Source organism: Crocodylus siamensis, chromosome 13 (genome assembly GCF_052110815.1).
Source record: "Crocodylus siamensis isolate JL-2025a chromosome 13, ASM5211081v1, whole genome shotgun sequence".
NCBI classification, from domain to species: Eukaryota; Metazoa; Chordata; order Crocodylia; family Crocodylidae; genus Crocodylus; species Crocodylus siamensis.
In genome coordinates, this window is record NC_143407.1 from 9,950,192 (window position 1) to 9,974,873 (window position 24,682).

The 24,682-nt window shown below is 45.3% G+C and overlaps 1 protein-coding gene across 3 annotated transcripts; it reads right to left on the bottom strand.

The window, feature by feature from the left end:
* Positions 1 to 648: 648 nt before the first annotated feature.
* KCTD20 (potassium channel tetramerization domain containing 20) lies at positions 649 to 23,507 on the bottom strand. 3 transcript variants are annotated; one of them, XM_090025785.1, is made up of 9 exons: positions 23,144 to 23,506; positions 22,789 to 22,927; positions 12,641 to 12,840; positions 10,687 to 10,951; positions 9,593 to 9,695; positions 9,083 to 9,203; positions 6,192 to 6,389; positions 4,137 to 4,247; positions 649 to 3,849 (listed from the first exon to the last, which is right to left on the bottom strand). In XM_090025785.1, exons 2-9 carry the CDS (start codon positions 22,794 to 22,796, stop codon positions 3,557 to 3,559), a joined length of 1,299 nt encoding a protein of 432 aa, XP_089881911.1. In that variant the 5' UTR covers positions 22,797 to 22,927; positions 23,144 to 23,506; the 3' UTR covers positions 649 to 3,556. The 3 variants fall into 3 exon arrangements, with proteins under 3 accessions (XP_089881911.1, XP_089881910.1, XP_089881912.1); XM_090025784.1 differs by lacking the exon at positions 22,789 to 22,927 and having other exon boundaries at positions 23,144 to 23,504; XM_090025786.1 differs by lacking the exons at positions 4,137 to 4,247; positions 22,789 to 22,927 and having other exon boundaries at positions 23,144 to 23,507.
* Positions 23,508 to 24,682: the final 1,175 nt, after the last annotated feature.

Sequence of the window (24,682 nt, forward strand, 5' to 3'; positions counted from 1 at the left end):
TTCTGTGGCATTTTTTGATTGTAGATGAATATATGCACATTTTTCTAACCTAAAGGGAGGAGGAGAAATTAAAATCGTATCTACAAGCTTTTTGAAGCTCTTTAGGCTTCTCTTTCGCATTGCTCCAGAAATGTTGACTGTTGCTATTCTTGCATCTTTTTGTGAGCATCACATACTCCTCTTACTCTTGTTGAGTATTTGATAACTCACTTGGAGAAAGGAACCTTGTCCTTTGTTACATGAACACAATGACCAACAGACTGTGGTCTTCATCTTTTTGTGGGTCCTCTAATCATTGTAGTGCCTAGGGCTATCTCTGGATTTAGGTGAAAAGGGCAGGGTGTGTGAATGTCACTTTTCCTATTCTGTGGAAATACTGTGAGAAATCTGTGCTTCCTTGTCTCAAATGATTTTTACCCAGCTTGGTGCACAGCCAGAACATCCTTTTCTTGGAGCTGTCCAGCCTAATGTCTCTGGGAGGGAGACGTGCCAGGAAGGAAGCATAAGACCAGAGCTGTGGCACTGGAATATGTACAGAGAGGATCAGAAAATAAAATGGGAATCCCTTTTAGGTGCAACATTTGAACAGCTATCATTCACCATCCTTTACAGCACTCTTTCTGTTCAATAAAGGAAATGCCAGCAGCATTACATTTTAACACTTTATTATAGAAGTGAAACCGTACAACTGTAGGGTCTTGTAAACACCACAAGTAACATCAAACTAAGTAAAAAGTAACATAAGACCATTGCCTTGTACCTGAATGATGGATAACAGTAAAAAAAAAAAAAGTGAATGGAGATATTTAAAAAACTCTTCAGTTGAGTTTGCTCTAGAATAATAATAGTAATAAAAAAATCCCAGTTATCCTTAATTAGCTACAAAACTAGATAAAACTACTTTTGGGGGGTTAGCAAAGTGGTGGATGTAAACTGTTTTGTCACTGAATGTGTCCCCAGTGCATCCAAGGTGGTTCGACTGTATGAGCTGTTAAAGGATTCACATGAGGTGCTGGGTGCCCTCAACTCCCCAAATATCCAATGCTATGAGAAGCTCAAGGCCTGTGCACTGATGTTGGTGACAGTACAAGACACTGAGCGGCACCTGAAGCCTTGCAGTGGACAAGGAGACTTTAGGGGTATTCAGTGTCCTGCAGGTTCAGGCCCTTAACATACAAAGAAATGTAAACTCAAATATCAAGCCAGCTACTCAATATTACACATTAATTAAACATCTAAAGTGATGCAGTAATAAATACACAACATAATGCTCATGGGCAGCTTGCAAGCCCCGTATGTTGGTGAGTAATCATCCCACAAGGTCTACTTGTGTCACCAGTATAAGGAAGGGATCCAAACTGGCCTTAAGCCAGGAAGATTGCCGTTCCATGTAGTCTTCCAATACAATACAAAGAAACAGAAATAATGGAAAGTGTGGTGTGTGTATCATCTGCCTGCAAATGCTTAAGGACACTTCTTTGTCCTGCTCTGAGAGGATTTAGAAGCAGATTTTCAAAAGTGTCTAATGGCATCTGAGCTCCTCAATTCCTTCTACTTTCAGTGCTTGAAAATCTGCTTCTCACAGGCACTTACAGGAAGAGGAAAGGTTTTGTTACGCTTCTGAAACCAGGAACAAACCTCTGCGGAAAAGAAGCTATTTTAGGGATGGTTAAACTCGGATACAAATGGAAACTAGAGCCACTAGCAGGTTCTGTTTTTTGTGTTTTTTTGGCCTACAGCAGCATTCACAAGTCTAAGATATTTTGTACTTATTGTCACTTTTATATATGTGAGGAAAGAAAAAACATTCCTATAGCAGCAAAAAAAAGTCTTTGGTAAGAGCCTAGTTTACAGGTAGAAAATAATGAAAGGCTGCTTGGAAGAATGCCTGTTTCTCACTCGTGGGGAGTGGAGAAGCAGCATTGCTGAAAACAGGTGCTTAGTTGGGTGTTTCAGGGCTGATTCTGAGACCCCTTCCTCCAACTATAAACACAGAAATCAAACAGCCGCTGTGCTCGGAGTTTCCATCCAAACTGGCTGCAGCTGCATTTTTTTTTGCTCCTTTTACAAGAGGAAATGAAGAGCCTGTGTTGCCTTTGCACCAGGATGGGAGCTACAGCTATTGTGAACGTGGAATACGTCTGCACTGATTGCAGCATAACGCAGGCTGTCCTTAACCTAGCAGGAAAACTATGGCAGCCCTTGCTAGACTCCATGCTAAATTACCCTGGTGAGAAGCCAGGCAAACTAACCCCTGCTGAATTATGGGCTGCTGTGGTCAAGTCACATCTGGAACCCATGCCTGCTAGTTGAAACCTAGCTTGGCTATCTGTGTGCAGATACCCTCCTGGATTCAACATGGTCTGGGTCTCAAACACAACCTACTGCAATGAGCCAAAGGCAGGAGAAGTTATTTATACTATTTTTCCCAGGTGCACAGCTACTCTTTACAAGGCTGTTCTTACTGTAGTAATACCAGATCTGCTAATGTTATTCTACCCTACATCCTTTACAGGTCAGACAGAATAAAGTCATGCCATTGCTTTCAAACTGGAGGGACGTAGCCAGCCCTGCAAGCTACAAAGCAGCCCAAATTCTACCGTCAGCTGCTCCTGGGGAGTTCACGTTGCCTTCAGGATCCCCGTTGAACGTACATCTGAGGTTGGTGCGTGAGCCTGATGCAACTGATCGTTGAATCATTTTACTGTCTGCACGGCTGTACGGGGAGTTGCCTTCTCTGCTTTTTTTTCTTAATGTGGGGATTCGGGAAGAATCTACGGCTCTCTAGGGTGCAAAGATATCTCTGATAGGCGACTTAGTGACATTCGCTCCTTTGGTAAGACATCATCGAGCTTTATTTCCACTCTGTGATATCTGCTACTCTCATTGAGATCAACAGAAATAAAGTCTTCCCTTAATAAAGAGTGATTCTGTCTTCAGGAGAACTGTAAGCGAGCAGTTGCAGGTGAACATCCGGAGGCCTCTTGGAACACTAGCTCCATCGTTCTCAAGTACAGTAGTATACATTCTGGATGCAAAACCTGTTGGTAGTACACAGTGTTACACAGTCAGTCACAAGTGTGCTATATTTGTACTTGTTGTACGGAAGGGTGGAATCGGTCTTGCTCTGATGTTTGGTCCTCTTGCAACTGATTATCGTTATAGCAGTGGGAAGCATCTAAAATTGAAACAGCTTTTTAATATTCATGGAATTGCCTCTCTCCAAACAAGAGGCTTCTAACACTTCTGTTCTTCTTTCACAGGTCTAGGTGAGGATTCAACCTCCATCTCTCTCTAGGTACTCCCAAAGCTGTCAGCAGTGGAGGAAAGAACACCATCTCTTCCTTTTCAAGGAGACATTGCTTGCAATCCTGCCTTTCGACTGAGGGAACATAGCTCGTTATTCACATACTTGTCATAGTACACCATAATATAAGCAATTATAAGGAGGAAGCACCTTGCAAGGTGGCGTGTTCCACATCCTGGGATGAAACGAAGCTGAGGAGTCCCCAGGTGCCAGAGAACAACTGGAAGGGGACTTGACCCTGAGCCAGTACTAATCGGGAAGATCATTAGCAGCCACATGAGAGAAAGGTGCATTTAACCTATCCAGTTCATCCACCTGGGGTGGGTGATGCAATAAAATTTCCTGGTCTTCAGAAGCATCATCACCCACAGCAACCAGGTTCGTTAGAGATTTGCTTCTCACGCACTGGAAGTCGACATGGCGGCTCTTTCCTTCTTCCTTCTCCCAAGACATCTGGATGAATGGGCGCTGCACATAGTTGTAGATAACTTCTGAGCGGCCTCCTGGCCTCCTTTTCACCTTCTCTTTACATGTGGGATAACCTGAAACATAATAAGCTTGTCAAAATCCACCTCTCTGAGCAGTGCTGCCACCCTACGGACCGCAGTGAGTCCCTGCAAGACTACTGGCAGGGTGAGATCTCGCCTCCAGCGCTCTGTAGACAGAGGCTCATATTCCATATTTAGTCACGGTGGGACGTGAGCCAGGCTCACCGTACAAAGCATCTGACTGTAGGTTCCCATAGACAACGTGTTCCCAGCAAGGGGGCTGGGGTCTAAGAGCATTTGCTGGATTGTTTGTGCTTGCTTTGTTTAGGATTTGTTTTTACCTTCAATGCCAATTCGAATATTTTTCAGCCCACGCTCTTTTAACACGGCCTTTGCAACATCACGGTTTTCAATATACTTGAAGAATCTGTACAGCTTGGAACTGTAAAGGACTTGAGAAACAAAATGGATAATTCAGTATAAGAAATGCATCACTTTCTAGCACTCAGCATTAGTTTACCTGTTGAAATATTCAGCCTCTGGCAACTCCTAGCAAGCTGGGTGTTGACAATGTTGGCCTTAGCTTTTCAGAATTGGTTTTTATTACCTATGAACATACCTCATCAAGGATTTTTGGCTTCTCTGATGTAAGTAGTAATACAAGTTACATAATTTGGGGAAAATGGGTCTGAGAATAGTTGTACAGGTTAAGTGGAAAGTCATGTAACTAGTACCCATCTAGCATTGGATGGGTTTATCACATATATTACTTACTCTTTGGGCTGAAAGGTGAGAAGAGCAAAGCAAATGAATAAACCAGTGCAAGTTACTGTGCATATGTGATTGCTCTTTACCATTGGTTTTACCCCCAGTATGTAAGATAAGCTTACGTGATGCAGCTTCATAGTTGAGGGACTCTGTCTTTCACTGTGAAAAATCCCCCAATATACTGTAGTTTGGTTTAAGCTAAGATCCCTATGCATGGTTTTAGTAATCACTCCTCCTTAGTGTTGCCAAATATTAGAGTTATGTTATTTTTAAGCAAATGCTTTCTCTTTTCCCCTCACAGCCCATCTGCTGTGCACAGTGGAGGCTGCTTAATGCTCAGTTGTGATTCTCAGTCTGAGACGGAGCAGCCATTTCCGTGGTATCAAGCTATGATGCCACTGACAAAAGATTATAAGCACTCAGCAGAAGAGACTGATCCATGAGGTGCTGATTTCAATGGGAGCTGAAGAGTGCCAAGCAAATGTAAGACGCATAGGTAAGGAAGGAAGCTCTTATTCCACTGCATTTATGAGCACTGTTGTGCAGTCCTTTCACAGGCAAAACTCCAATTAATACTGACAAAAGCTTTGCTTAGACTAGGGGTATATATCATAGCATTGGAAGAAGAGGAAAAATTATTTTCTTCCACCCAAGCTTTACATCATGTCAGCAGCATGACTGGATATTAATGAAAAAGAAGGCTTGAAAATCAATTGACATAATTTTTGGATAAAATATCAGACTTCACAGCAATCCACTTCCTCAGCTACTGAAACGTCAACAGAAAGAATCAGGCAGCCTAAAAAAAACCCAGTGTGGTTCCAAGTCTTTGCATTGTCCAGCCAAAAGGGGTTACAAGCCCCACAGAAATTCAACTACAGTACTTGGTAGGCCTGTGTGAAGCAGCTACTATTTGCTTTGGATTCAGATTTGGCCGATTCAGGGGACAGTGATTAGATTCGGCAATTCGAATCACGGGCCCAATTCGATGCGGTCAACATCCCTCCTGAAGTGAGGCGCCCAGAACTGGACGCAGTACTCCAGCTGCGGCCTGACCAGTGCCGCATAGAGGGGGAGGATCACCTCCTTGGACCTGCTCGAGATGCATCTGTGGATGCAGGACAAGGTGCAGTTGGCCTTCCTGACTGCGTCCTCACATTGTCGGCCCATGTTCATCTTGGAGTCTATAATGACCCCAAGATCCTTTTCTGCCTCTGTGCTGATGAGAAGGGAGTTCCCCAGCCTTTGAATCAATTTGGACCTTTAAATTGGTACCCTGATTCGATTCGGATACGGAGATTCAGCTGCCAAATCGGGCCGAATCTCCTCCGAATTGAATTACCACCTGAAACTTCATGCAGCCCTAGTACTTGGTTTTGGATGTACAAAAAGACTGGAAACTGCTGATCTGCTCCAGCTGACTTTAGTGGGAGATGCCCATGTTTGCATTTCTGAAGATGAGGTCCCTGCTGTGTTTTCAATATGCAGTTTCTCATCTAAAACAAACCCACATGCAGGGAAACCTCCTTCCCCCTTCGTCACAGACAGTTCTTCAGAAAGCCATTCACTGGCAACAGTCTTTCTCCTAACACAGCGTGTGGTTTTTGGAACCAATTGCCTGTTCTTACTTTGTGAATATTCCTCTCCCATTGGAGGTGGGTGGTCTTCATCCCAGTCCACGGTGTCTTCATCTGTCAATACTACAATGTGGCATTCACGTTCTCCTTTCTTGGCACTGTCCACCATGATAGGCAGAATTAACTCTTCCAGGAAGCTATCAAACTGCTTGTGAGCGCCATCATTGGAGAGTTCATGCAACAAAGCACCTAGGTGGAGGTAAGTCAAATCAAAATCCTTCACAGAGCTAGAAGAACTTAGCAATTTATTTATGTTTTATGCCAAGCTGATGCTGTCAAGCTAAAATGGGACCTGTGCTTTGGCAGGTTTCAGATGCATCTTATGGAATCAAATAAAAACACTTGCCTTCCTCTAGCACCGTGGTTCTCAACCAGGGTGCCATGGATCCTTTGAAGGGTGTTGGGATGTGTGAGGAATTAAGTGAAGTGTGAGAAGATAAGCAGATAAATGCAACCTCAGTCTTGTCCCTGCCTGGCCAGTCCCATACTTCTAATGCCCAATTCCTCTGCAAGCAGTGAGCACTGTGGTGTATAAATTAGTTGTTTTTTTTTAAATGGGGTGCCACTACATTCACAAAAGCTATGGAGGGGAGCACAAGTCCAAAGTGTTGGAGAGCCATTTCCCAAGCACTTTGTCTGATGCTCTTGAATACCTGATGAACATGAGTGAATCCAGCCTCAGAAACTCCCTGCAAAGTAAATATTTTCCCCACTTTGCAGATGTGAAACTGCAAATGGGGAGCTGGGGGGAGAAAGGGTGGGAATCAACATCATGTGTCAGAAATATGAGGCTCTTAGTGAAAATTTCTATTTAGGAACCCAAGAGCTTCTAGCGTAATTGCCACAGGTCCTGGGCATACACAACTCTAATCCTCCTGGTGGCAATGAATATTTAGGCCACTTATAAATATACCTACTCAATACGGTTAGGACAGACTCCTGTTACCTTTGGTGCGCCAAAATGGCACTTACCCAGCTGTGTTAGTGGTTTATGACAACCGCTGCTTGTGATCCTGTTACTCCTGCCATGTGGATATGTGAGCATGTGTACTAGGCACATGCACCAAGTTATGCACTGGCCAGGCAGGACCATGGCTATACACACACACGTATTTGGTGCAAGTCCTAAGAACAGCCACACTGCATCAGGCCAAGGGTTTATGTAGCCCAGTCTCCTGTCTTTGACACTGGCAGAAGTGAAGGCTACACAGGAAGAGCACCAAACCGGGTATCTGTAGAGTGATCTATCCCCCATTTCAATTCCCTCTCTGGCATCCACCATTTATTGGCTTAGCAAAGTCAGAGGAAACATCTCTAACCAGTCTGTGCAATAACCATCAATCGATCTATTATCCATGAATATATCCAGTCCCTTTTTGGACCTAGCCATGGTATTTGCCTCCACCACAACCTGTGGCAAGAAGCCAGGGGGACAGTCTTAGGGTACTCGCCCAAGAAGCAGGAAACTCAGGTTCTAGGCCCTTCTTACACAGAGGGGGCTTGAAGTTGGATCCCTCCAGTTTCCCAGCACAGTGCTCAAACCACCAGGGCACAGGTGAGGCATCAGTCAAGTCCCTTCCTCTGGATGGTAAGCCATGGCCACTTGCATTTAATATTCATTGGGGGAAATGGATGGAAAGCAGTGTAGGGGGAGTTTCTGCCTCAGTGAGAAGCAAGGGCTCAGGCTGGAACCTAGAGCCTGTTTCCAGGCAGAGCACCATGAGCCGCAGCCCTCTTTAGCCTGTTCTCTTCCTCCTGGCCCCAAATATCTCCCTTTCTTGGTTCCCCAGGGGTCCAACTTCAAACACCACACTGGAGAAGGGCCCAGGTAATATCTGACCTGTGGCATGGGAGCCAGAGCACTGTGCTGAGTCCTGCTTCCTGGGCAACTACCCTAAGCATCCTGCTACAGGAGCTAAAACAGAGGAGGAACCTCTTTTGTCCTACTCTTGACCCAGTGATTTGCACATGTACCTTGCGTGTGCGTATGTAGCCACATACCTGCCTGGCCAGAGCCTAGGTACAACCCAGTAGTACGCTTCTGTGTCCACAAGGAATGAGTAATGGGAGAATAAAAGAATCACAAAACGTAAGTGTGAAAAACACCACTTCTGCATCAGGAAAACTGGCACTGAAGTGCACAAAGGGTAACAATGCCACCCACGCAGCAGGAACTTCCTTTGCAGCACCTGCGCTTGAGAAGTCTGGACCAAGTGGCTTGTCCATGCTCACAGAACAAGTCGCTAGGAAATCAAAGAATAGAAGCTGCAAGTTCCCCTCCCTCTCTCTAGCCCCACCACCACCTTGCTAGTTCATTGATCATGTACTTAACTGTAGGCTATATCTACAACAAGAGTGCCCCTCCAAAGGCCATATGCACCTCTGATCACTTCCTTAACAACCTGTCTCTATCCTCCAGCTGGCAGCATTAGCCAACCTAAAAATAAGATAAGCTTTAACTTGGATGAAATGCAAATGTTAAGATCATTACAAGGAACATTTTTAAGAGCCCAGATCCAGTCAATGCAGTAAAAAGCATAATGGATTATTATGAATTCTTAATGTAAACTTAATCTGTGCATCACTTCCAGCAATAGCCTGTCAGCGTGTCAACTCTGCAGTCGTTCCATTTTTGCTTTGAGTTGTGAACGCTGCGAAGACTAAGAGCTTGGGTTTTGCAGGACATTAAAGCTCTGTCCCTGGTTCAGCAAAGCAATTAAGAACAGCCTTAGCTTTAAGCATGCAAATAGTCCCAGGGGAGTAAACAGCACTGATCAGATGCTTAACATACAACACTTCATAACGAGCTTTGCCCAGTCAGGGCCAGACTGCTGCTCAGCACATTTCAGGTCCGAGCCCCACCGGACAGGGCTCTCACTTACTGAGGTCTTGACATTTGATCGTGTTAAAGTCAAAGTTGATACAGAGGTAATCGCAAGTGTCTCTGAGATCAGGGATAGATATCCCATCTGGACAGTTAATGGTTCCAGTTTTGTAGTAATCCTGCAAATAAAAGAAGGAAAAAGATGGTGTTTGGAAATGTTTTAGAAAAGTCTATTTCTTGTTGTGTCAGCCAGTGCTCATGTGCAACGTCCTAAGATATGAGAAAAACAGGTGAATGAAGCAGTTTTGCCACATTAAAAAGAATTATTCAGGCCATTTACATAGGCAGAAATGGGGTGAGAGCAGAGCCGAGAAGCGCAAACGGTGTCAGTGAGGCAAGAGAGCCGGCAACACAAGAAGCAAAAAGATTCCACGTTGATTCATGTGAGAGAGGGGAAATGATCAGCTGTAATCACAACGTAAGATTTTTGAAGCGAGTGGATGGGAAGGAAGCTCTGCTTTGCAAGCATTACAAAGGGTTGTTTCTACTGCTAGACATGTCTCCTCACCAGGACTGTATGAAACACTGTGGAGCTGATTCCTTCTGCAATTTCATATTCTCCCTTTTCATTTGGCCGCGTGAAGTTATATTCTCTTCCTGGTCCAAACATTCTGGAATATAGGTGCACAACACATGTACAAGCGCATTCAATAAAGCCATAATACAAGCCCTCACCAGGGCACGGCTATAACTCTTATAGTGCAGGCGATGGCTGGTAATCCCATACTTCGGGACTTTTGCTGCTCACCAGTTGGGGCTAGGAAGAACTTTTTCTCTCCCTGTGCACCCCATGAATGCTACTTGTTTCTGGGGCTTTTTCTACCTCCATCCAAAGCCATGCGATGTTAGCCACATCTAAGGCTGAGGTTTTTGACTGGGGTGTGTTGCTGATGGTACCCAAAGGTCCCTGGCTATGGTCAAGATGTTTTTTCCCCACTGATCAGATCGGTTTGAACTGTGGGGCTTTTTGGCCTTCCTCTCTTGCATAGGTCATATGAAGGACAAAGGCTTAGTTTGTCAGCAGCTTGGCAGTAATCGTCCATGTGCTTGCTCTTACCCCCCACTAAATGAAAGCTAAACCACAGCACTTCAGGGGAGGTGAGGGGTTACCATAAGTTTTGCTTTCATTTACCATGGGGTAAGAGCATGCACGGCGGCAATTATTGAAGAGCTGCAGATGACCCATATAGTTTTTTGGTGCCTGCAAGTGTGAACACTTCCAATGGAGGAGAATGCAAGTGGCAGCTGGATATGCATCTGCAGATCCTACAGCAGTGCAGGGGGTCCCTCATCATCTTCTCCTAGCCTGTGACTCTAGAATCTCTGCTACCTTATCCAAAAAACAGAGCCCTGGTTGCACAGCACCCCTGGATGCTGCTTCAGCGTTGGTTCAGATAGAAAACCACTGTCAGCTGCTTACTAGCCTTCCTTCCCCTCTATCTATGTGTCTCCCAGCCAACGTCCATGCCAGCTCTGAGCCGGCTTGATCCTGCTTAGCTGGTGCAAACTGACAGGATCAGAGCACAAGCTATGAAGTTCAGTTCCTTTGCAGAAAGGGCCCAAACCATTTGAAACCTCTTGAAAGTTACTAAAATCACCTACCTTGCCAGCATGGTGTCTGGATGAGCTGTGAAAATCTGTGGATTCACAACAAATCGAGTGCCGTCTACAACTAGAGTCACTTTTTCGGGGGCCTGCATCTGTAAATTGTTGGAGCCTGCAGTGCTGCTCCCGTACCATTCTTGAGAAGTGAAATGTTCTGGCTGTCTTTTACTGCCGTCCTGGAAATTAGAGCCACTTGCGTCCTCAGGAACGGCTAACAGGTTACTGACCTGGAGACTTGCTGGGTGAGACGCATACTTGAAATCTGCCAAACAGAGACAAACAAATATTGTGACAGTGAAACCTTATTTGCTGGACAGCCTCCCTGAATATTAAGCATGGCAACTCAGTAGGAACACTTTGGGGCAGGTAGGAAGTAGGAGATGCTGGTCTAGATGGACGTGGTGGTGGCTCAAAAGAAAGTCCGAGTACGGAAAAGCACCTGGCAATACACTGGGTGCGTCTACACGAGATGCCTTAACATGCAGTGGACTGCTCCACTGAGCATCAGCGTGTCACGGCAAAAACCAGGCTAATGCGCAGTAGAATTAGTTTACTCTGCATTAAGCACCACAAAAAGTCCACCTTTGCTACTGCATGTTATCACAGCTATTGCGCCTTTATCTAGTACCTCACATAAGAGGTACTAAACTTAATGCGCAGTAGCAAAGGCACACTGATGAATGATGTGTAGACGCACCCTATAACACTGAACCGTAACTTCATTGGGCCTGATTCTGTTGGATTCAGATCCAAGCTTCCCGGAGCCCTCAATCCAACTCCATTTCACATTGCTTAAGTGAACAGAATCAAGGACTGAAGAAATTAGAAGGGGGATAGGAGAAACTATATCAGCTGGGTCCCATCTTTAACAGTCATTCAGAGGAACCAACACAGACTTTTGCTGGCTTAACAAGAGAGGTGGAGCAGAATTATACCATGCATGTTTGAGGATGGTTTGAGATGTCACTGGGGATAGCGCATGCTGAGAAAGGGCAGTCTCCTGCACAGGTCTCATTCAGTTGCTCTCTCATGGCATGAAAGGTAAAGGTACAGCATAAATCCAGCAGCTGGCACCAGTGGCTCCTTCAGTGGTGGGGAGAGTAGAGAGGACAGTTCACTGATTAAGAGGACAGAGTTTTTATGGTCTTGTGGACCGTAAAAGGACCCTCACATGACTGTTCCCAGGGAACATTATATGTCCAAGGCCCAGCCTTGTGAGGAAAGGCACTGAACAAGGGAGGCTTCTGTTAAGAATGGTACAGAATAGGTTTGGCAAATGAACAAGGCTGGTTTCAATCAAAGGCTGCTTCTACACTGAGATACACTACACGTACATGAGATGCAAGTGCTTGTTCAGCAAGAGTATAAAGGCTTGGAGAAACAAATAATTAGAGTGGAAATATTTGCCACTAGTAAGAAATATTTGGGGACAAATGCAAAATATGGGGCTGACTTTGTGAGAGGCTGAATACCCTCAGCAGTAGGTGAAGTCAAATTAGGTGTTGAGAGCACACGGCATCTTACAGCCATTATTTTATAAGTATTAACTGAGGCAGGGAGTGCTCATTTTTAATGAGGGTTATATTCTTAAATATATTACATTGGGCATGTATATATGACTGCCAGGCAGACAACAAAGGCTGGGGGCTCCTTTGGTGAAATCTAGTGAATCCCCTGTTGGGTTTGAAGAGGGGAACTCGTCAATGCTGCAAGACGTTGGCACAGTCCTTCTCTCTCTCATACTGGCCTGGGTAACATGCCGACGGTCAGTTATTTGCACTCTCAAAGTAAAAAGACATGCATTTTGTATACCCCAGAGTGGAGGACATTTAGAAAATGCAGCTTTTAAAAACTCAATGTGCCTTCTGGATTTGTTTAGAAAACAAAGGCCCTGCAAAGCCAACACTCTCCAAGTTAGATGTTATAAAGTCAATGCACTCATCATCCTTACCATCATTCCTGGGACCTGCAAAAGTGCTAGGACTTTGGCTGTCTAGGATCAGGCTACTTTCCTCTAGCTCATGGACTGGAATGGTGATGCTTTCTGCAGGGTGACTGCACTCCTGACTTGGCTGGTTGGTGCCCCCAGCACAGTTAATATTCATGCTGGATCTCCGTGACGCAAGCTGACCGCGTTTCCTCAGAGAGGTACTATAAGAGAGAATCACATTAGTGTTAGAAGAAACCTCAGACCTCAGTTCAACTCATCTCTACCTATGGGTGAATCTAGAGCTTATGGAAGCCCATGGGAATCTTCTCCGTGTCTTCAGAGCTCTTCAGATGAGTCCCCCAGAGCAGATATATATCCTCTCATCCACCCACGGTATTTCAGATCTTGCATGGGTGGTGTCTCCATGACCTTCCCTGGTAGATGTTCTGTTGTAGAAGTTAGGAAGCTTGTCCTGAACCTACTCTATCTTCTGATTAACCTTTTTTGATCGTTGGCCAGGGTCCCAACTCTCTCTACTTCGGCATCCCCTTCCCTAACCAAGTTCCCTTTCACTGCCAGACATTTCTTATCCCATTCCTACCAGCGTGAGCTTCCTGCTCCCTGCCTTTTCCCTAGTCATAGTTTCATAGTTTCATAGTAGCTAGAGTCGGAAGGGACCTAGGTAGATCATCTAGTCCGACCCCCTGCCTTGGCAGGAAAGAGCACCGGGGTCAGATGACCCCGGCAAGGTGCTCATCTAACTTCCTTTTAAAAATCCCCAGGCTAGGAGCCTGCACCACTTCCCCTGGAAGCCGGTTCCAGGCCCTAGCCGCCCTGACTGTGAAGTAGCGCCTCCTAATATCTAATCTAAACTTACCCTCCGCCAGCTTGTGACCGTTATTCCTGGTCACTCCTGGCAGCGCACGGGGGAACAGGGACTCCCCCAATACCTGCTGATCCCCCCTGACCAGTCTGACGTGTCTTCTGCACACTGGTGCCTAGTCTGGATGGATGCCTCCAAATCTGTCACTGTAGGGAAGAAAGGCACTGGGGGAGTACAGGCTGTAGGGGCTGCATGACAGAGGAGGAGAGACACCTGGAGATCCAGTGTTGGGAAGTCTCAATAGCTTCAAACGCTCCCTCCTATAAGCATGGCGTCTCCCCCAAATACTTTAAAACCCTCCTGTAGCTTCCATCATGAAACAGAGAGTGCCATTGAAGGGATTCTCTCCCTTCCTAAAGTTATTTCCTCACAATGTCACATGGTGTTAAATCATCCAACCCCAAGTTCCCACGGCTAAGTTCCTTTAAACCTCCGCACATCAGGCAGTCCAACCCCTTTAAAGTTCTCCCGTTTCCTCTCTTCTTTCTACATTGCTCTTACATTCTTCAGCTGTTTTGCCCTCTTCTTTGTTGGCACCTTCATCCATGCAAAGCCCCAAAGAAAAAACAATCAGTCTTCTTTACTTTGTGCTTTAGTTTACCCTTTGCTCCTTCCACTACCTCCTTCCTTCCCCCCTATGCCGACGGCCTTGCTAATGGAGTTTGCATAATTTCCTGTGCCAGAATAATTATTCAACATATAATTTTTGTTTGAATCCAGCTCCAGGTTCTGTAAAGCCTGACGTAACATTTACAAGGCTACAGAAAAGGTGAATAAACAATGTTAGATAATAAAACAATAAATGGTCATCAGGGAGTTTTTCAGTCATGTCATGCCAAGGCTAATGGCCGTAAGGAGCAATCCAGAGTGTTAAGATTATCCTTACTGTAACTGCAAGTGCTGCATTCCTAATTAAAATTAACAATTAATTCTTTTCTAAAACACGTGCTAATTTAGCCATGTTTTTATTTCTGAATAGTTTTAGAAAAAGACTTGATCGCACATACCTTGCCGGGATCGTTTGATCTCAGCAGTATTCCTGCCCAGAACAGGGGAGTTGGACTCGATGTTCTTTCAAGGTCCCTCCCAGCCCTTTGTTTCTATGATGTGAATTTCCATGATCAAAGTCAAGCAATGCTCTTCCCATCTGTTTTGGCCCGTGTTATGTACTGTATATGTATGCTACAGAGACCTCGGAGCCACACAGAATCTCCCTAGAGCAAGGTGAATCAGAGACCTTATTCATAAAGGCACGTCATAAAAGAAAAGGATGTTACCACATGCCTAGAAGCTACGGTGAAATTGAATCTGACCCAGATATTACAACTTCAGCTGCTGAATGTACTTTTCATAAGCAACTGGCTTTGACACTTTTATTCCTCAATTTTTCTGTTTAATGATGCAGCACTGGTGAAAGGCACTGGACAGAGAGCCCTGGAGACAGCAGGAGATGCATACCCCTCGATCCTGGGGCTCTTATGGGCACTGGGCCTGGTTTTTCCCATTGCAATTAAGAGTGATCAACCCTCCTGAAAATCAGGTTTGCTATGAGTAATGCTAACTGGTGCTTCCACTAGGGCAATGCAATCCCGTTCTGTCACCTCCTCACAGGCATGGCTGAATCCCAGCTTTGGTGCATTAAACATAAACAGACGTAAGAGTCAGAGCTGTAGACCATGATTACATTTGGGCAGCACAGCAAAGCCTAGTAACCAGTCGTTTAACGTGATGATCCCATTATGATGAATTCAATCCTATATGGAAATGGATTCTTAAGACCACATAAAAAGGCTATATTCAAATCTGTCCAGCTCCCTTTCACGCCTAAGATCAAGGTGAGCTACCTTAGTCCTTACCATGGCGGTAATGAACATATAATAATAATTTACACTTTTCATCTTCAAAGCTTTTTACAGATATTTAGAGGATTCGTTCATTAACAACCTTGTAAAGTGCTGTGCAGAATGTTTTTTAAATGAGAGAAAATGGAGGCAAAGAATAAGGACATTTTTTTTTTAATTAGACATTGAATTTGAGTGCCCAGCTTCAAATGGCTTGGGTGGAGGTTTTGATTTTCAGAGGGTCTACAAGTCCCACTGACTTCAACTCTCTTCTTAGGCACTGAGCACTTCTGGAAAAAAACCCAAAAAACCCAAAAAACCAGGCCCTGGGTGTCAAGGTGAGCCTCCAAATTTGGTCACAGCTTTGGGAAAACAAGCCTGACTTTCAAGACTAAGTCCAGGCCAGAGGCAAAATGAAAAGTCAGATCTGTCTCCCAACATTGTGTTTCATTCGGTTGGGAACATTCAGGCACAAGAAACAGGCAACAGAAAAAAGTCTTACAATATTAAAGAATGAATCCAACACCATGAGAAAAACCAGGCTGGTAACAAGGTTGGAAGGTGCAAGAGGATCTGTTGTGATTTATTGAGGAACGAGGTTGTGAGATGGTACAAGGGCAGCTCTACAGGGTACATGGACCCGCTGTTTTTAAATGGAGTATTAATGAGTATATTCATAATAAACATCTAGCAAAAAAGTTCATATTTAATACCATGCTATGAATATATAAAGAGGCAAGGATTTTTGTGGCTGATCTCTTTTATTGGATCAACTGTATGGCTGGGAGGGCTACAGATAAGCTTTCCAGTACTATGTGATCTGAGCAGATCCAGACAGGCATGGGTGAACTGGGTGACTGCCTGGACGGAAAGGGAGCCCGAAAATGGTAATTTTTTTTTCCTGTTGTACGATTATTATTATCATTATCTCTGATGAAGTGGGGCTCGATGCTAAAAGTGTGCCCGGGACCACCAGGAGTCTGGGTACAGTAATGGACCTGAGGAAGGGTACCTCATCTTTGAAAGCTTGCCTATATCCCTCCCACAAAAATCCTCGCCTTTCACACGTTTCCTGGGTCATCATGGCTACAACACCACCCCTACACTACCATGAGTAGGTAAACTAATTAAAAAAGAAGAAAAGGAACAGGGCAGGCTTGGCAATAATAGCTCCTGTTTTTATGGAGATATTAAATCCTTAGTTCCTATCCCCATACACACTTGATCATTTAGATGTCTATTAAAACAACGACGGCAACAACACCAACGGTTGCTACTACAAATCGGTAGCTTACATCATTAGGTTTACAAAATCCAGTATTAATGGAAATGATCTCATGAATTAAAATGAGCAATTTTCATTAATTTTCATTAATATTCTAAAACTTTTGCTCCGATGCTTAACAACACACATGGGTGCGTTGTGCTTTGGCCTGACAGCAGAAACGTTAAAAGGGCCTGAAGACCATATAACCAGGCAGCTAGTCTAACTTCATCATGCACGTTGGTTGGGATCAGCGAAAAAGGAAGCAATCACAAACAGTACAGAGTGAATCAGGTGTTTTACATTTTTCCAATCTTATACTAATCTCGAGCATAAACTAGGTGGCCTACATAAAAACCCAAATTACTTATTTTTGAGGTGACGGCATCCCTCTAAATCCACACAGACGTTCCCATGCAGAACGATGCTGGGAACCATGAGTAAGCAGGAAACGTGCAGTCAGAATAGGTGTGCGCCTGACCTAGTTCTCTGGCCTATACTAATGTGGGACAAGAATGTAAGCCCAGTGTAATTGCATGCTTTTCAAAAGGTTTATCGCCAGCTTTAATGTCCTGAGAATGTGCCAAAGGACTCTCTTTCAAAATGAAAGGAAGCAAAATGCTTAGTGATGCCTTAACGATCCCAGCAGAGTCAGTAAAAAGGAGCTCTCCCATGTGGCTAAGATAAATAATGAAAAACATTTCCTGTACATAGCGAAGAGCGCATGGGAAGAAGCAGTACTGAGACTAGTTCTGGTTAATCTGTAGCTATATATAGGAAGGAAGAAAGCAGTGCACGTGATGGAGTTGGCTTCAGATGTAATGCCAGGGCGATGCCAGGCACAAGGGCATCTCCGAATATGCTATGGGGGTCCAAAGAGGGTGGGAAGGGTGCGACCGTACCCCCTCCACACTGCCCTGCAGAGCTACCTGCCCCTATGGGTGAGAGGCGATCTAGCACATGATGTATCTGCTGTCCCCGTGAGCTGGAGCGCTATGGGAAGAAGCCAGCCTCACGCATGTGGTGTTCACGTTAGGAGTCTCCCCGAGCCTGTGGCTTCAGCCCAGGGTTGTCTTTACGTAGTGTACCTGGTGCTGAATGGGAGAGGGCAGTGGGATTTGGCATTCCCAAAGAGTGGAGGCACGTGACACCAGCACCAACGCCTTCTGCCTTCTTCTGTAGCGTGGGACGTGGTTAACTTCTAGGAACATCTAGGCATGTGCCGCTTGACTTTCCCTGGCACTGCAGGGGCCTGAGGTGCTGACAGCGCTGTTGATCTCTCCCATGCACACTGTAGCTTGATAGTTTCAGTCTTTTTTTTTTTGTTTTTGCAGCCTGTTGGAGGTGTTTTGTGACTCGTGGCATGGGGCGCAGAGTCCTTTCGACTTCCCTGGAGTTAACATCCATTGGGTGGTTCCCTGCTAGTGCAAGGAACTGGACTTGATGTCCCAGACGGGCCTTTTCCAGTCCTGCGTGGTGGGTGCACAATCTTCTGGGATTCAGAAAGGCAAAGGCTCAAGAAGGGATATATCCGTCAGCCAAACACAAGACCCGAGGAGGACAGGGAGGAGATAGCGAGATGCTGGCACTTTAAAACGGGGACCTGGCAGCAGCAAAAAGCAAACGATGCCCCTATGCAGAATGGCAATTTTAGGGGGCTTCAGTGAAGACCAGGGAGGTTCATGGATTAGACACTAGATAGCACCAAGTGTGGCAGAGCATGAGCACCACTGGCTGATTTAAGTGCCCCCATTCAGATTTCCAGGTGTTCCCAATGACTTATTGACTAGGGGAATCACAGGCAACGAAACGCTTGTCCTCCCTCGCAACACACAGCCTTCCCCTCGGTTGTCCTGGTCCGTGCTTCAATCAACTGCTAACCCAGCAACTACTGTTTACTAGGGTTTATTTGCATGCATTGAGTCAACAGCTTTTTCCTAAAGAAAAGGGGCAATTCAGGAACGTAGTGAAGACAGGACACCAAAACTGTGCAAGAGAAAAGGTTGTATTTGCAACTTGCTGGCAGCCCAGTTTAGTTTCCCCCAAACTGTCTGTCTAAAAATGAGCATATATTGGCCATGCTTGCTTCTACCCTGAGAGAGGGATTAGACTAAAATGGCTTGTCAGACAAGTACATGCACAATAGGAATTTGTGCTTCATCAGATTTATCCTCTCCTACGGTGGCTGCGGGGAGGTTACCCAGAATACAAGCAAAATCTGATCACAAGGAAGGCAAAAGGTGGTCACTCCAGAGCCCCTGGAAAGGAAGGCCAGATCGGAGACCTAGTTCTCATCTCAATCAAGTAAACGAGGAGTATTTGAATGCTGGTTAGACAAACACTTGTCTGGGATGTTTTAGACTGGGATGATCCTGCCTGGAGCAGGGGTTGGACTAGGGATCCCTGCTAGTCCTACTTTTCTATGAATTCCCCCAAAGCTGGTGGAGTTAAACTGGTATAAACTGAGATGAGAACCAGCTCTCCCTGGAGATTTGGCCGGTTAGGCCTAAAAGAAGTGGAGCAGGAGGCAGCAGTAGTAGGAGAACTTCACATGACTGCATTTGATCTCGGCTTGTAACTTGGGTATGCCTAGAGCGATAATAAAAAGATTTAGCTCGAACAGATGCCAAGGGGTATTAGCAGGTGTGGGAGAAAGGGAAGCCTGAAACCTTGTGCCTGCTTTTGCTCCTCCTGAGTTTCCCTTTTGATGTGCTTTCTCATGGAGAGGATCATTAGATGGATGTTCACTCCATACACAGGAAAGCTGTATCAGCAAACCAAATCTTTGCAGCAAGTTGGATTGAACTGATGAAGAGGGAAACAAGCCGCTTTCCCGTTTGTCATACATAAAAGTTGAGCCGAACGAACACCGATCTATGAAATCCTTTACCATTTGAAAGACAAGGGAGGCCATGGTTGTGTTGGAGGCCAGCACTGTATAGCATTTATTGGAGCAGAGAGTTATTTGTCCTGCAGCAATGACACAGTAAGCAATGCAGGGAGCACATTGATTGTCTGCATGCCATAAATAAGCAGAGCTATCATTAAACAGAGAAAACTAATCTCCTCTCGCATGTATACAGCCGGCATAACTGTTATGGGTTGGAATCTCCTGTTATTAAAATGTCTGCGCAAATGAGAACGTGGATGTTTTGTCTCCCACATGTGTCAGGCCTGCGTCTATCGTTGCCTTATTTGTGATTTGTCATAAATACTTTATGTACAGCTATTTCCAATATTTGCTATTTTAAAAAAAATGCTGCTGCTTTGCAAAACTTTAAAAACCATGCAGGTGCATGAGACAGGCTTCTGCAGTTTGCCCGGCACCTAACACAGCCCTGGTCCGTGTCTAGAGCCGTTCTGGACACCGCACATTCACCAGTTGTACAGTAATCTCCCCACCACGCTTTGATTCACAATTTTGAACTGATAAATGGTTCTCTAATTGTGACTCAGGGGAGCGTTTTGAAGGAAGTTAATTTGCTTTGTGAAATATAATGGCTGTAGCTCCGGCTTTTACGGTTTGCTCAGGATTTCCTGATGCTAACCAACTCTTCAAAGTCTTAAACCCTAAGGAAATCATCAGACAGAAAAATCTGTTAATACTACAGTACTCAGAAGCACGTGCATTCAAAACTAAGAGCAATGCCACGGTCTTAACGTCGCCGGTCATTGCTGGGGCCGGCACATTTATTTTATATGTTGCCTAGCTTTTGACAGAGGGATTTTTCACCTGGTGAGGCATTGAGGGCAAGTACCGTACTTCACATGAAGCGATCCCTGAGCCCGTCCAAGCAGAAGAGCAGACCCAGTGCCATTTATTTATTTTCTCCAATGGTTATTTAATGCAAAATGTATAAAGAGTCCCAGGAGCGAGGATCTGAAACGCAGGCTCACTCCACCTTAGGGGAGGGCCCCCATCGCTGGGTTGCATTTGGATCCCCTTTTGCTTAGTCTCCTTTTAGCCCCTGTTGGCTTCCAGGTTTCAGCAAGAGGAGGGGAGAGTGCCCTGAACTCAGCCGAGAGCCCTGTGGCTTGAACGCTTTCATGGCAAGTGGGAGATGTGGGTTGTAGCCCCTCCAGCTGAGCTGGGCCTCCCATCCCCTGCATGCAAGCTCTAACTGCTAATGGGACTGGGGACATGGTGGGCTTCCCCTCACCTGGGTGCAATGCAAGTCCATGGCTTTGGGCGAAGGGGGTCAGGCTGTGCATTCTGCCTGAACAGAAGTGTTGTTTCAGACAAAATTTAAGACATGCACCCATGGGTTTCCTATGCGTGGGTCCCTGCATCCCTCACCCTGTTGCAACATCTGTGCTGAATCTCAACCCCAATGTGCTCAAGCCACTCCATTCAAAGCATCGGGATTTAGCAATAGCACAACTCGGGTGCCTCTTGCAGAGCCCCGCACCAGTCCATTTTTAGGCGGTCAGCCCATGGTACCCCCCACTCCTGCCCAGGCTGCTGAAACTCCTAGATACACCTCTCGGATTTAGGACTTCTCACTGGGGTTTTTGAATTACACCCCGGGCACGTGTCTGTATTTTATGCAAGATGATTCACAGCTTTGCCTCAACTAGGTCCCTTTTCAAATCTGGGCCCAGGTGTCTAAAATGTGGGTGCTGCAGTGAGTAATTTGGAAATGCCCAAGCCACTGGCAAATCTGGCCCCACAGCAAGCAAAGGGAAGCAGCTCAAGTATAATTTAATATTGCTGTGCCTTCTTTGGTATGGTTTTGTGTTACATGCTAGATGGCACATTCCAGGTTGTTTCTGCTACAGCTGCGAGCACAGCCAGGTGGTATATTTAAAGGAAGCATTTTTACAATATAGAGCAGCCGACACGTTGCAAAGCGGCTCTCCTCTGTTCTGCAAGAGCTCCGTCAATGTACAGCGGATTCATTTTTCCGTCTGTGTTAGAATTACAGATGGAAAAACTGTCCACCCGGCCTGATGCAATTCATCAGCAAGTCCCAAAACCTCTGGCAGCAGAATTTCCACTTTAAAGTCTGATGAAATGCCTGATTGTTTTAGCCTATTCTGTGCATAGTGCTTTACTGTTAGCAACGTTTATAACATTACTCATTTATTCGAGTCCGAACAGAAATCCACTGTTTCTACAAATGTAACTTGAAGCTACAGTCTGGAATACAGCCTTTCTGGTTTAACATTGCACATCTCCACCTTGACTGCAAGTCCAGGCTTTGCCAATTTAATCTCTAACATTTTTAAAAACCAGCTAGCCCGCAGATAGTTTACGAACAAAACTTTAGTTGCTGTTCACGGGAGGTGCCATCATCAAGACGACACACAGATCCCTGAGAACAGATTCTTGGGTTATTTCTTGCTAACGCATGCTTGGGCAGCAAATGAAAGCACCATGAAACCGAATGGGCATTTATTTAATTTGAGAGCTCATTCTACTTTCTCACTCACCCTAATCTTTTCTAGAAAGAAATAGATCACACCAGAATGGATATTGCCCGACTGGACTAGGTCACAGCTCATTTAGGTGTCAGATAATGGACTTACTGAAAACCTCAGAGGAAGGCAAAATTCCTCCCTATTGCTTCAGGCTAACATCCTGCCAGAGACACTTTCCTCTCCAAAACAGCTAACAACGATGGCCTCCTGGCGTCCCTCCCCACCCTAATTTTCTACGAGGATTCCTAGTGATGGGGAGTGAAGTCCGTTCCCACTGCCGAAGTTATTTGGGTTATCAGTCCATTGACAAATGCTCGCTCTCACATCTAGCCCTCATGCATAACATCTAAATATTACAGTAACAGGAGCTTCACAAATGCTTGCAAGGACTAAGCAAGTGTATTCAGCCAACACTTTAAATACAGTTGACCTTATCACTTTCGAAAGACCGTGCCTCCTTTCCAGGCAGAAGGGCAAAGGGTACATTAATGGGGTCATCTAAGGGAGAAGGCCGATGACAGATGAGCCGCTCCAAATATAAGACCTTCTGCCTGCCTCTAGGGACAGGAAAACAAATGTTGCCCTCATTAGTATACATGCTGCCGTGGTATAAATGAGTACTGATTTCAGCTCCGGGACTTTTATGAGCGCTACTATGCTTTATCTGTACTAGATGAACTGACCCAGCCTTCCAAAGGAGCGAAGGGACAATAAGCCGCATGCGGTCCTGGGTCCCCTGCCCCATCCATTTACAACAGACCTGTTCATTCAGGCCCATAGCCAGAAAGAAAGTTACACTTCCATGCAGTTTAAAAACAACACTGCATCTCCGACTCTCTTCTTTCCCGACTCATCGTGCTTCTGCTTGTATTGCAGTCGACCCCAACAGCTTCAGCCACCTGACAAAGAATTAGACTGTAAACTCTCCTCCCAAGCATTTTGTGGAAAGCATCAAAAATGGCTATTTCTGAAAAGGCTCAGGCCAGATCCGGTCCAACAGCAGCATTTCAAAGTGTTAAATAATAGGAAGTCAGCCACTTTCTCAGCTGGAGCTCTGCAGCACCCAATGCAACCCCCTGTTTTGAGAGACAAACACAAAAGACCCCGCTACTTACTGTCGGCTCATATGTTCGTAGAGTCGTGCTCACGCCGCAATCCTGAAATCTGCCTATAATAGCGGGAGAAAGCCAAGTCGCAGAGACACTTCGGAGTTTAAACTGTTTGTGCTGCAGCTGTCCCTCCGCCCCCAAGACCCAGATGTCTGATTCATGTAAATATTTCAGCTTAAAAGTCCTCTGCCAGCATGTCCCGGAGACAGCGGACGCCGCTGTTTGCATATGCAAGGCTGTATGCAAAAAACCCCCCAGCATTATTTCAAATTGTGGTGTATTCAAACAGCTTTCTGCTGCCTTTTTCTTTTCGTAGCAGCCTGTTAGGAGAGATGCAGCTTTATTTCCCTCTTACAGATACAAAATTCCCACGTTAAGGAACTGCGGGATACATTTCGAAAGGCCTGAATTATAGGGTCATGTGCAAAAACACACACGTGACGGTGTTCGTTTTCATTTATTGCAACCTTTTGGATCAGGGACCTAATCTCCACACACCGTTATTGGGGATGAGTTAGGCATTTTCATGAGCAAATGACCTTTTAGGCACTTGGTTGACAACGTGCAGCGTCATGGGACTGGACTGATGTAGTTGTGATGGACCAGGAAATATATGAGAATGAAACATTTTTCTGAAGGGGGTGATATCATTTATTGAACTGACGACCGCGTAGCTCGGGGCGAGATTCGCTAAGCTTCCAGGCACAAAATGGATCAAGAACTGAGCAAGGGCATTTTGTATGCAAAAGCATGCCTATCATCTCTTCCAACTGTACCGCTGGTCCAGTAAAATATATCGTATTACCACAAACCTATTGCTTCTCTCAATCTCCATACGCTAATACTGTACATTTGATTTAAGTGCATAACCACGGGACTGAAAAAGGCTACGCAGTTACTGAAATTTAATATAAGCGCTGCACAAGCTGCACAACCCTGGAGTATTAAGAGGTCTGAAATGACAAGCACCTGCCAATTTCAAGGCTCTTAAGAGTCACTTTCAGGGCTGCTGTTACTCAGGGAAATGAGTTATTGCACGTACCTGGTGCCGCTGGGCCCAAATCCACGCACACAACGGCAGCACTCCCAGGCAGCGCTGCAGGGGTATTACTGCATGGTACTGTATTCTGCTGCAAATGAGACCCTTAATCAATAGGTCCTTAGATGGTTTCCTATATGATGCATGCTCGGATGGCTCAGAAGTAGCCAAATGCAAATGTCATTCCAGAAAACAGAACTTGTACTACTAAGTACATTTGCTTTTTAGTATAACTATTACAAAGTAGGGGGAGATATGTGAAAGAGCCTTTAGTCTCATTCGTTTCAACCGACTTGGTCAGTTTTAATTCTGAATACAGCACTAAGCAGACATTAGGTAAGATTCCTCTGCCTTTAATTGCTTCTCCTAACGCACACAAAGCCAAGCTGCCTGTCATGAGAGGCTGTGGTCAAACAGGGAGTGAGGACACGTTTGGTTGTTGGTTAGCTTTTATTGAACAAGCGGTGCAAGGGCACTCGTTAATCAGAAGTGCCAACAAAAGGGAA

Bases quoted from the DNA above. Each gene is read 5' to 3' on its own strand.
- KCTD20 (XM_090025784.1), bottom strand. The intron at 10,952-12,640 runs GTAAGGATGATG...TCTGTTTGGCAG, and splicing joins TGCAGGTCCCAGGAATGATG to ATTTCAAGTATGCGTCTCAC. The intron at 6,390-9,082 runs GTAAGTGAGAGC...ACCTCCACCTAG, and splicing joins GATCAAATGTCAAGACCTCA to GTGCTTTGTTGCATGAACTC.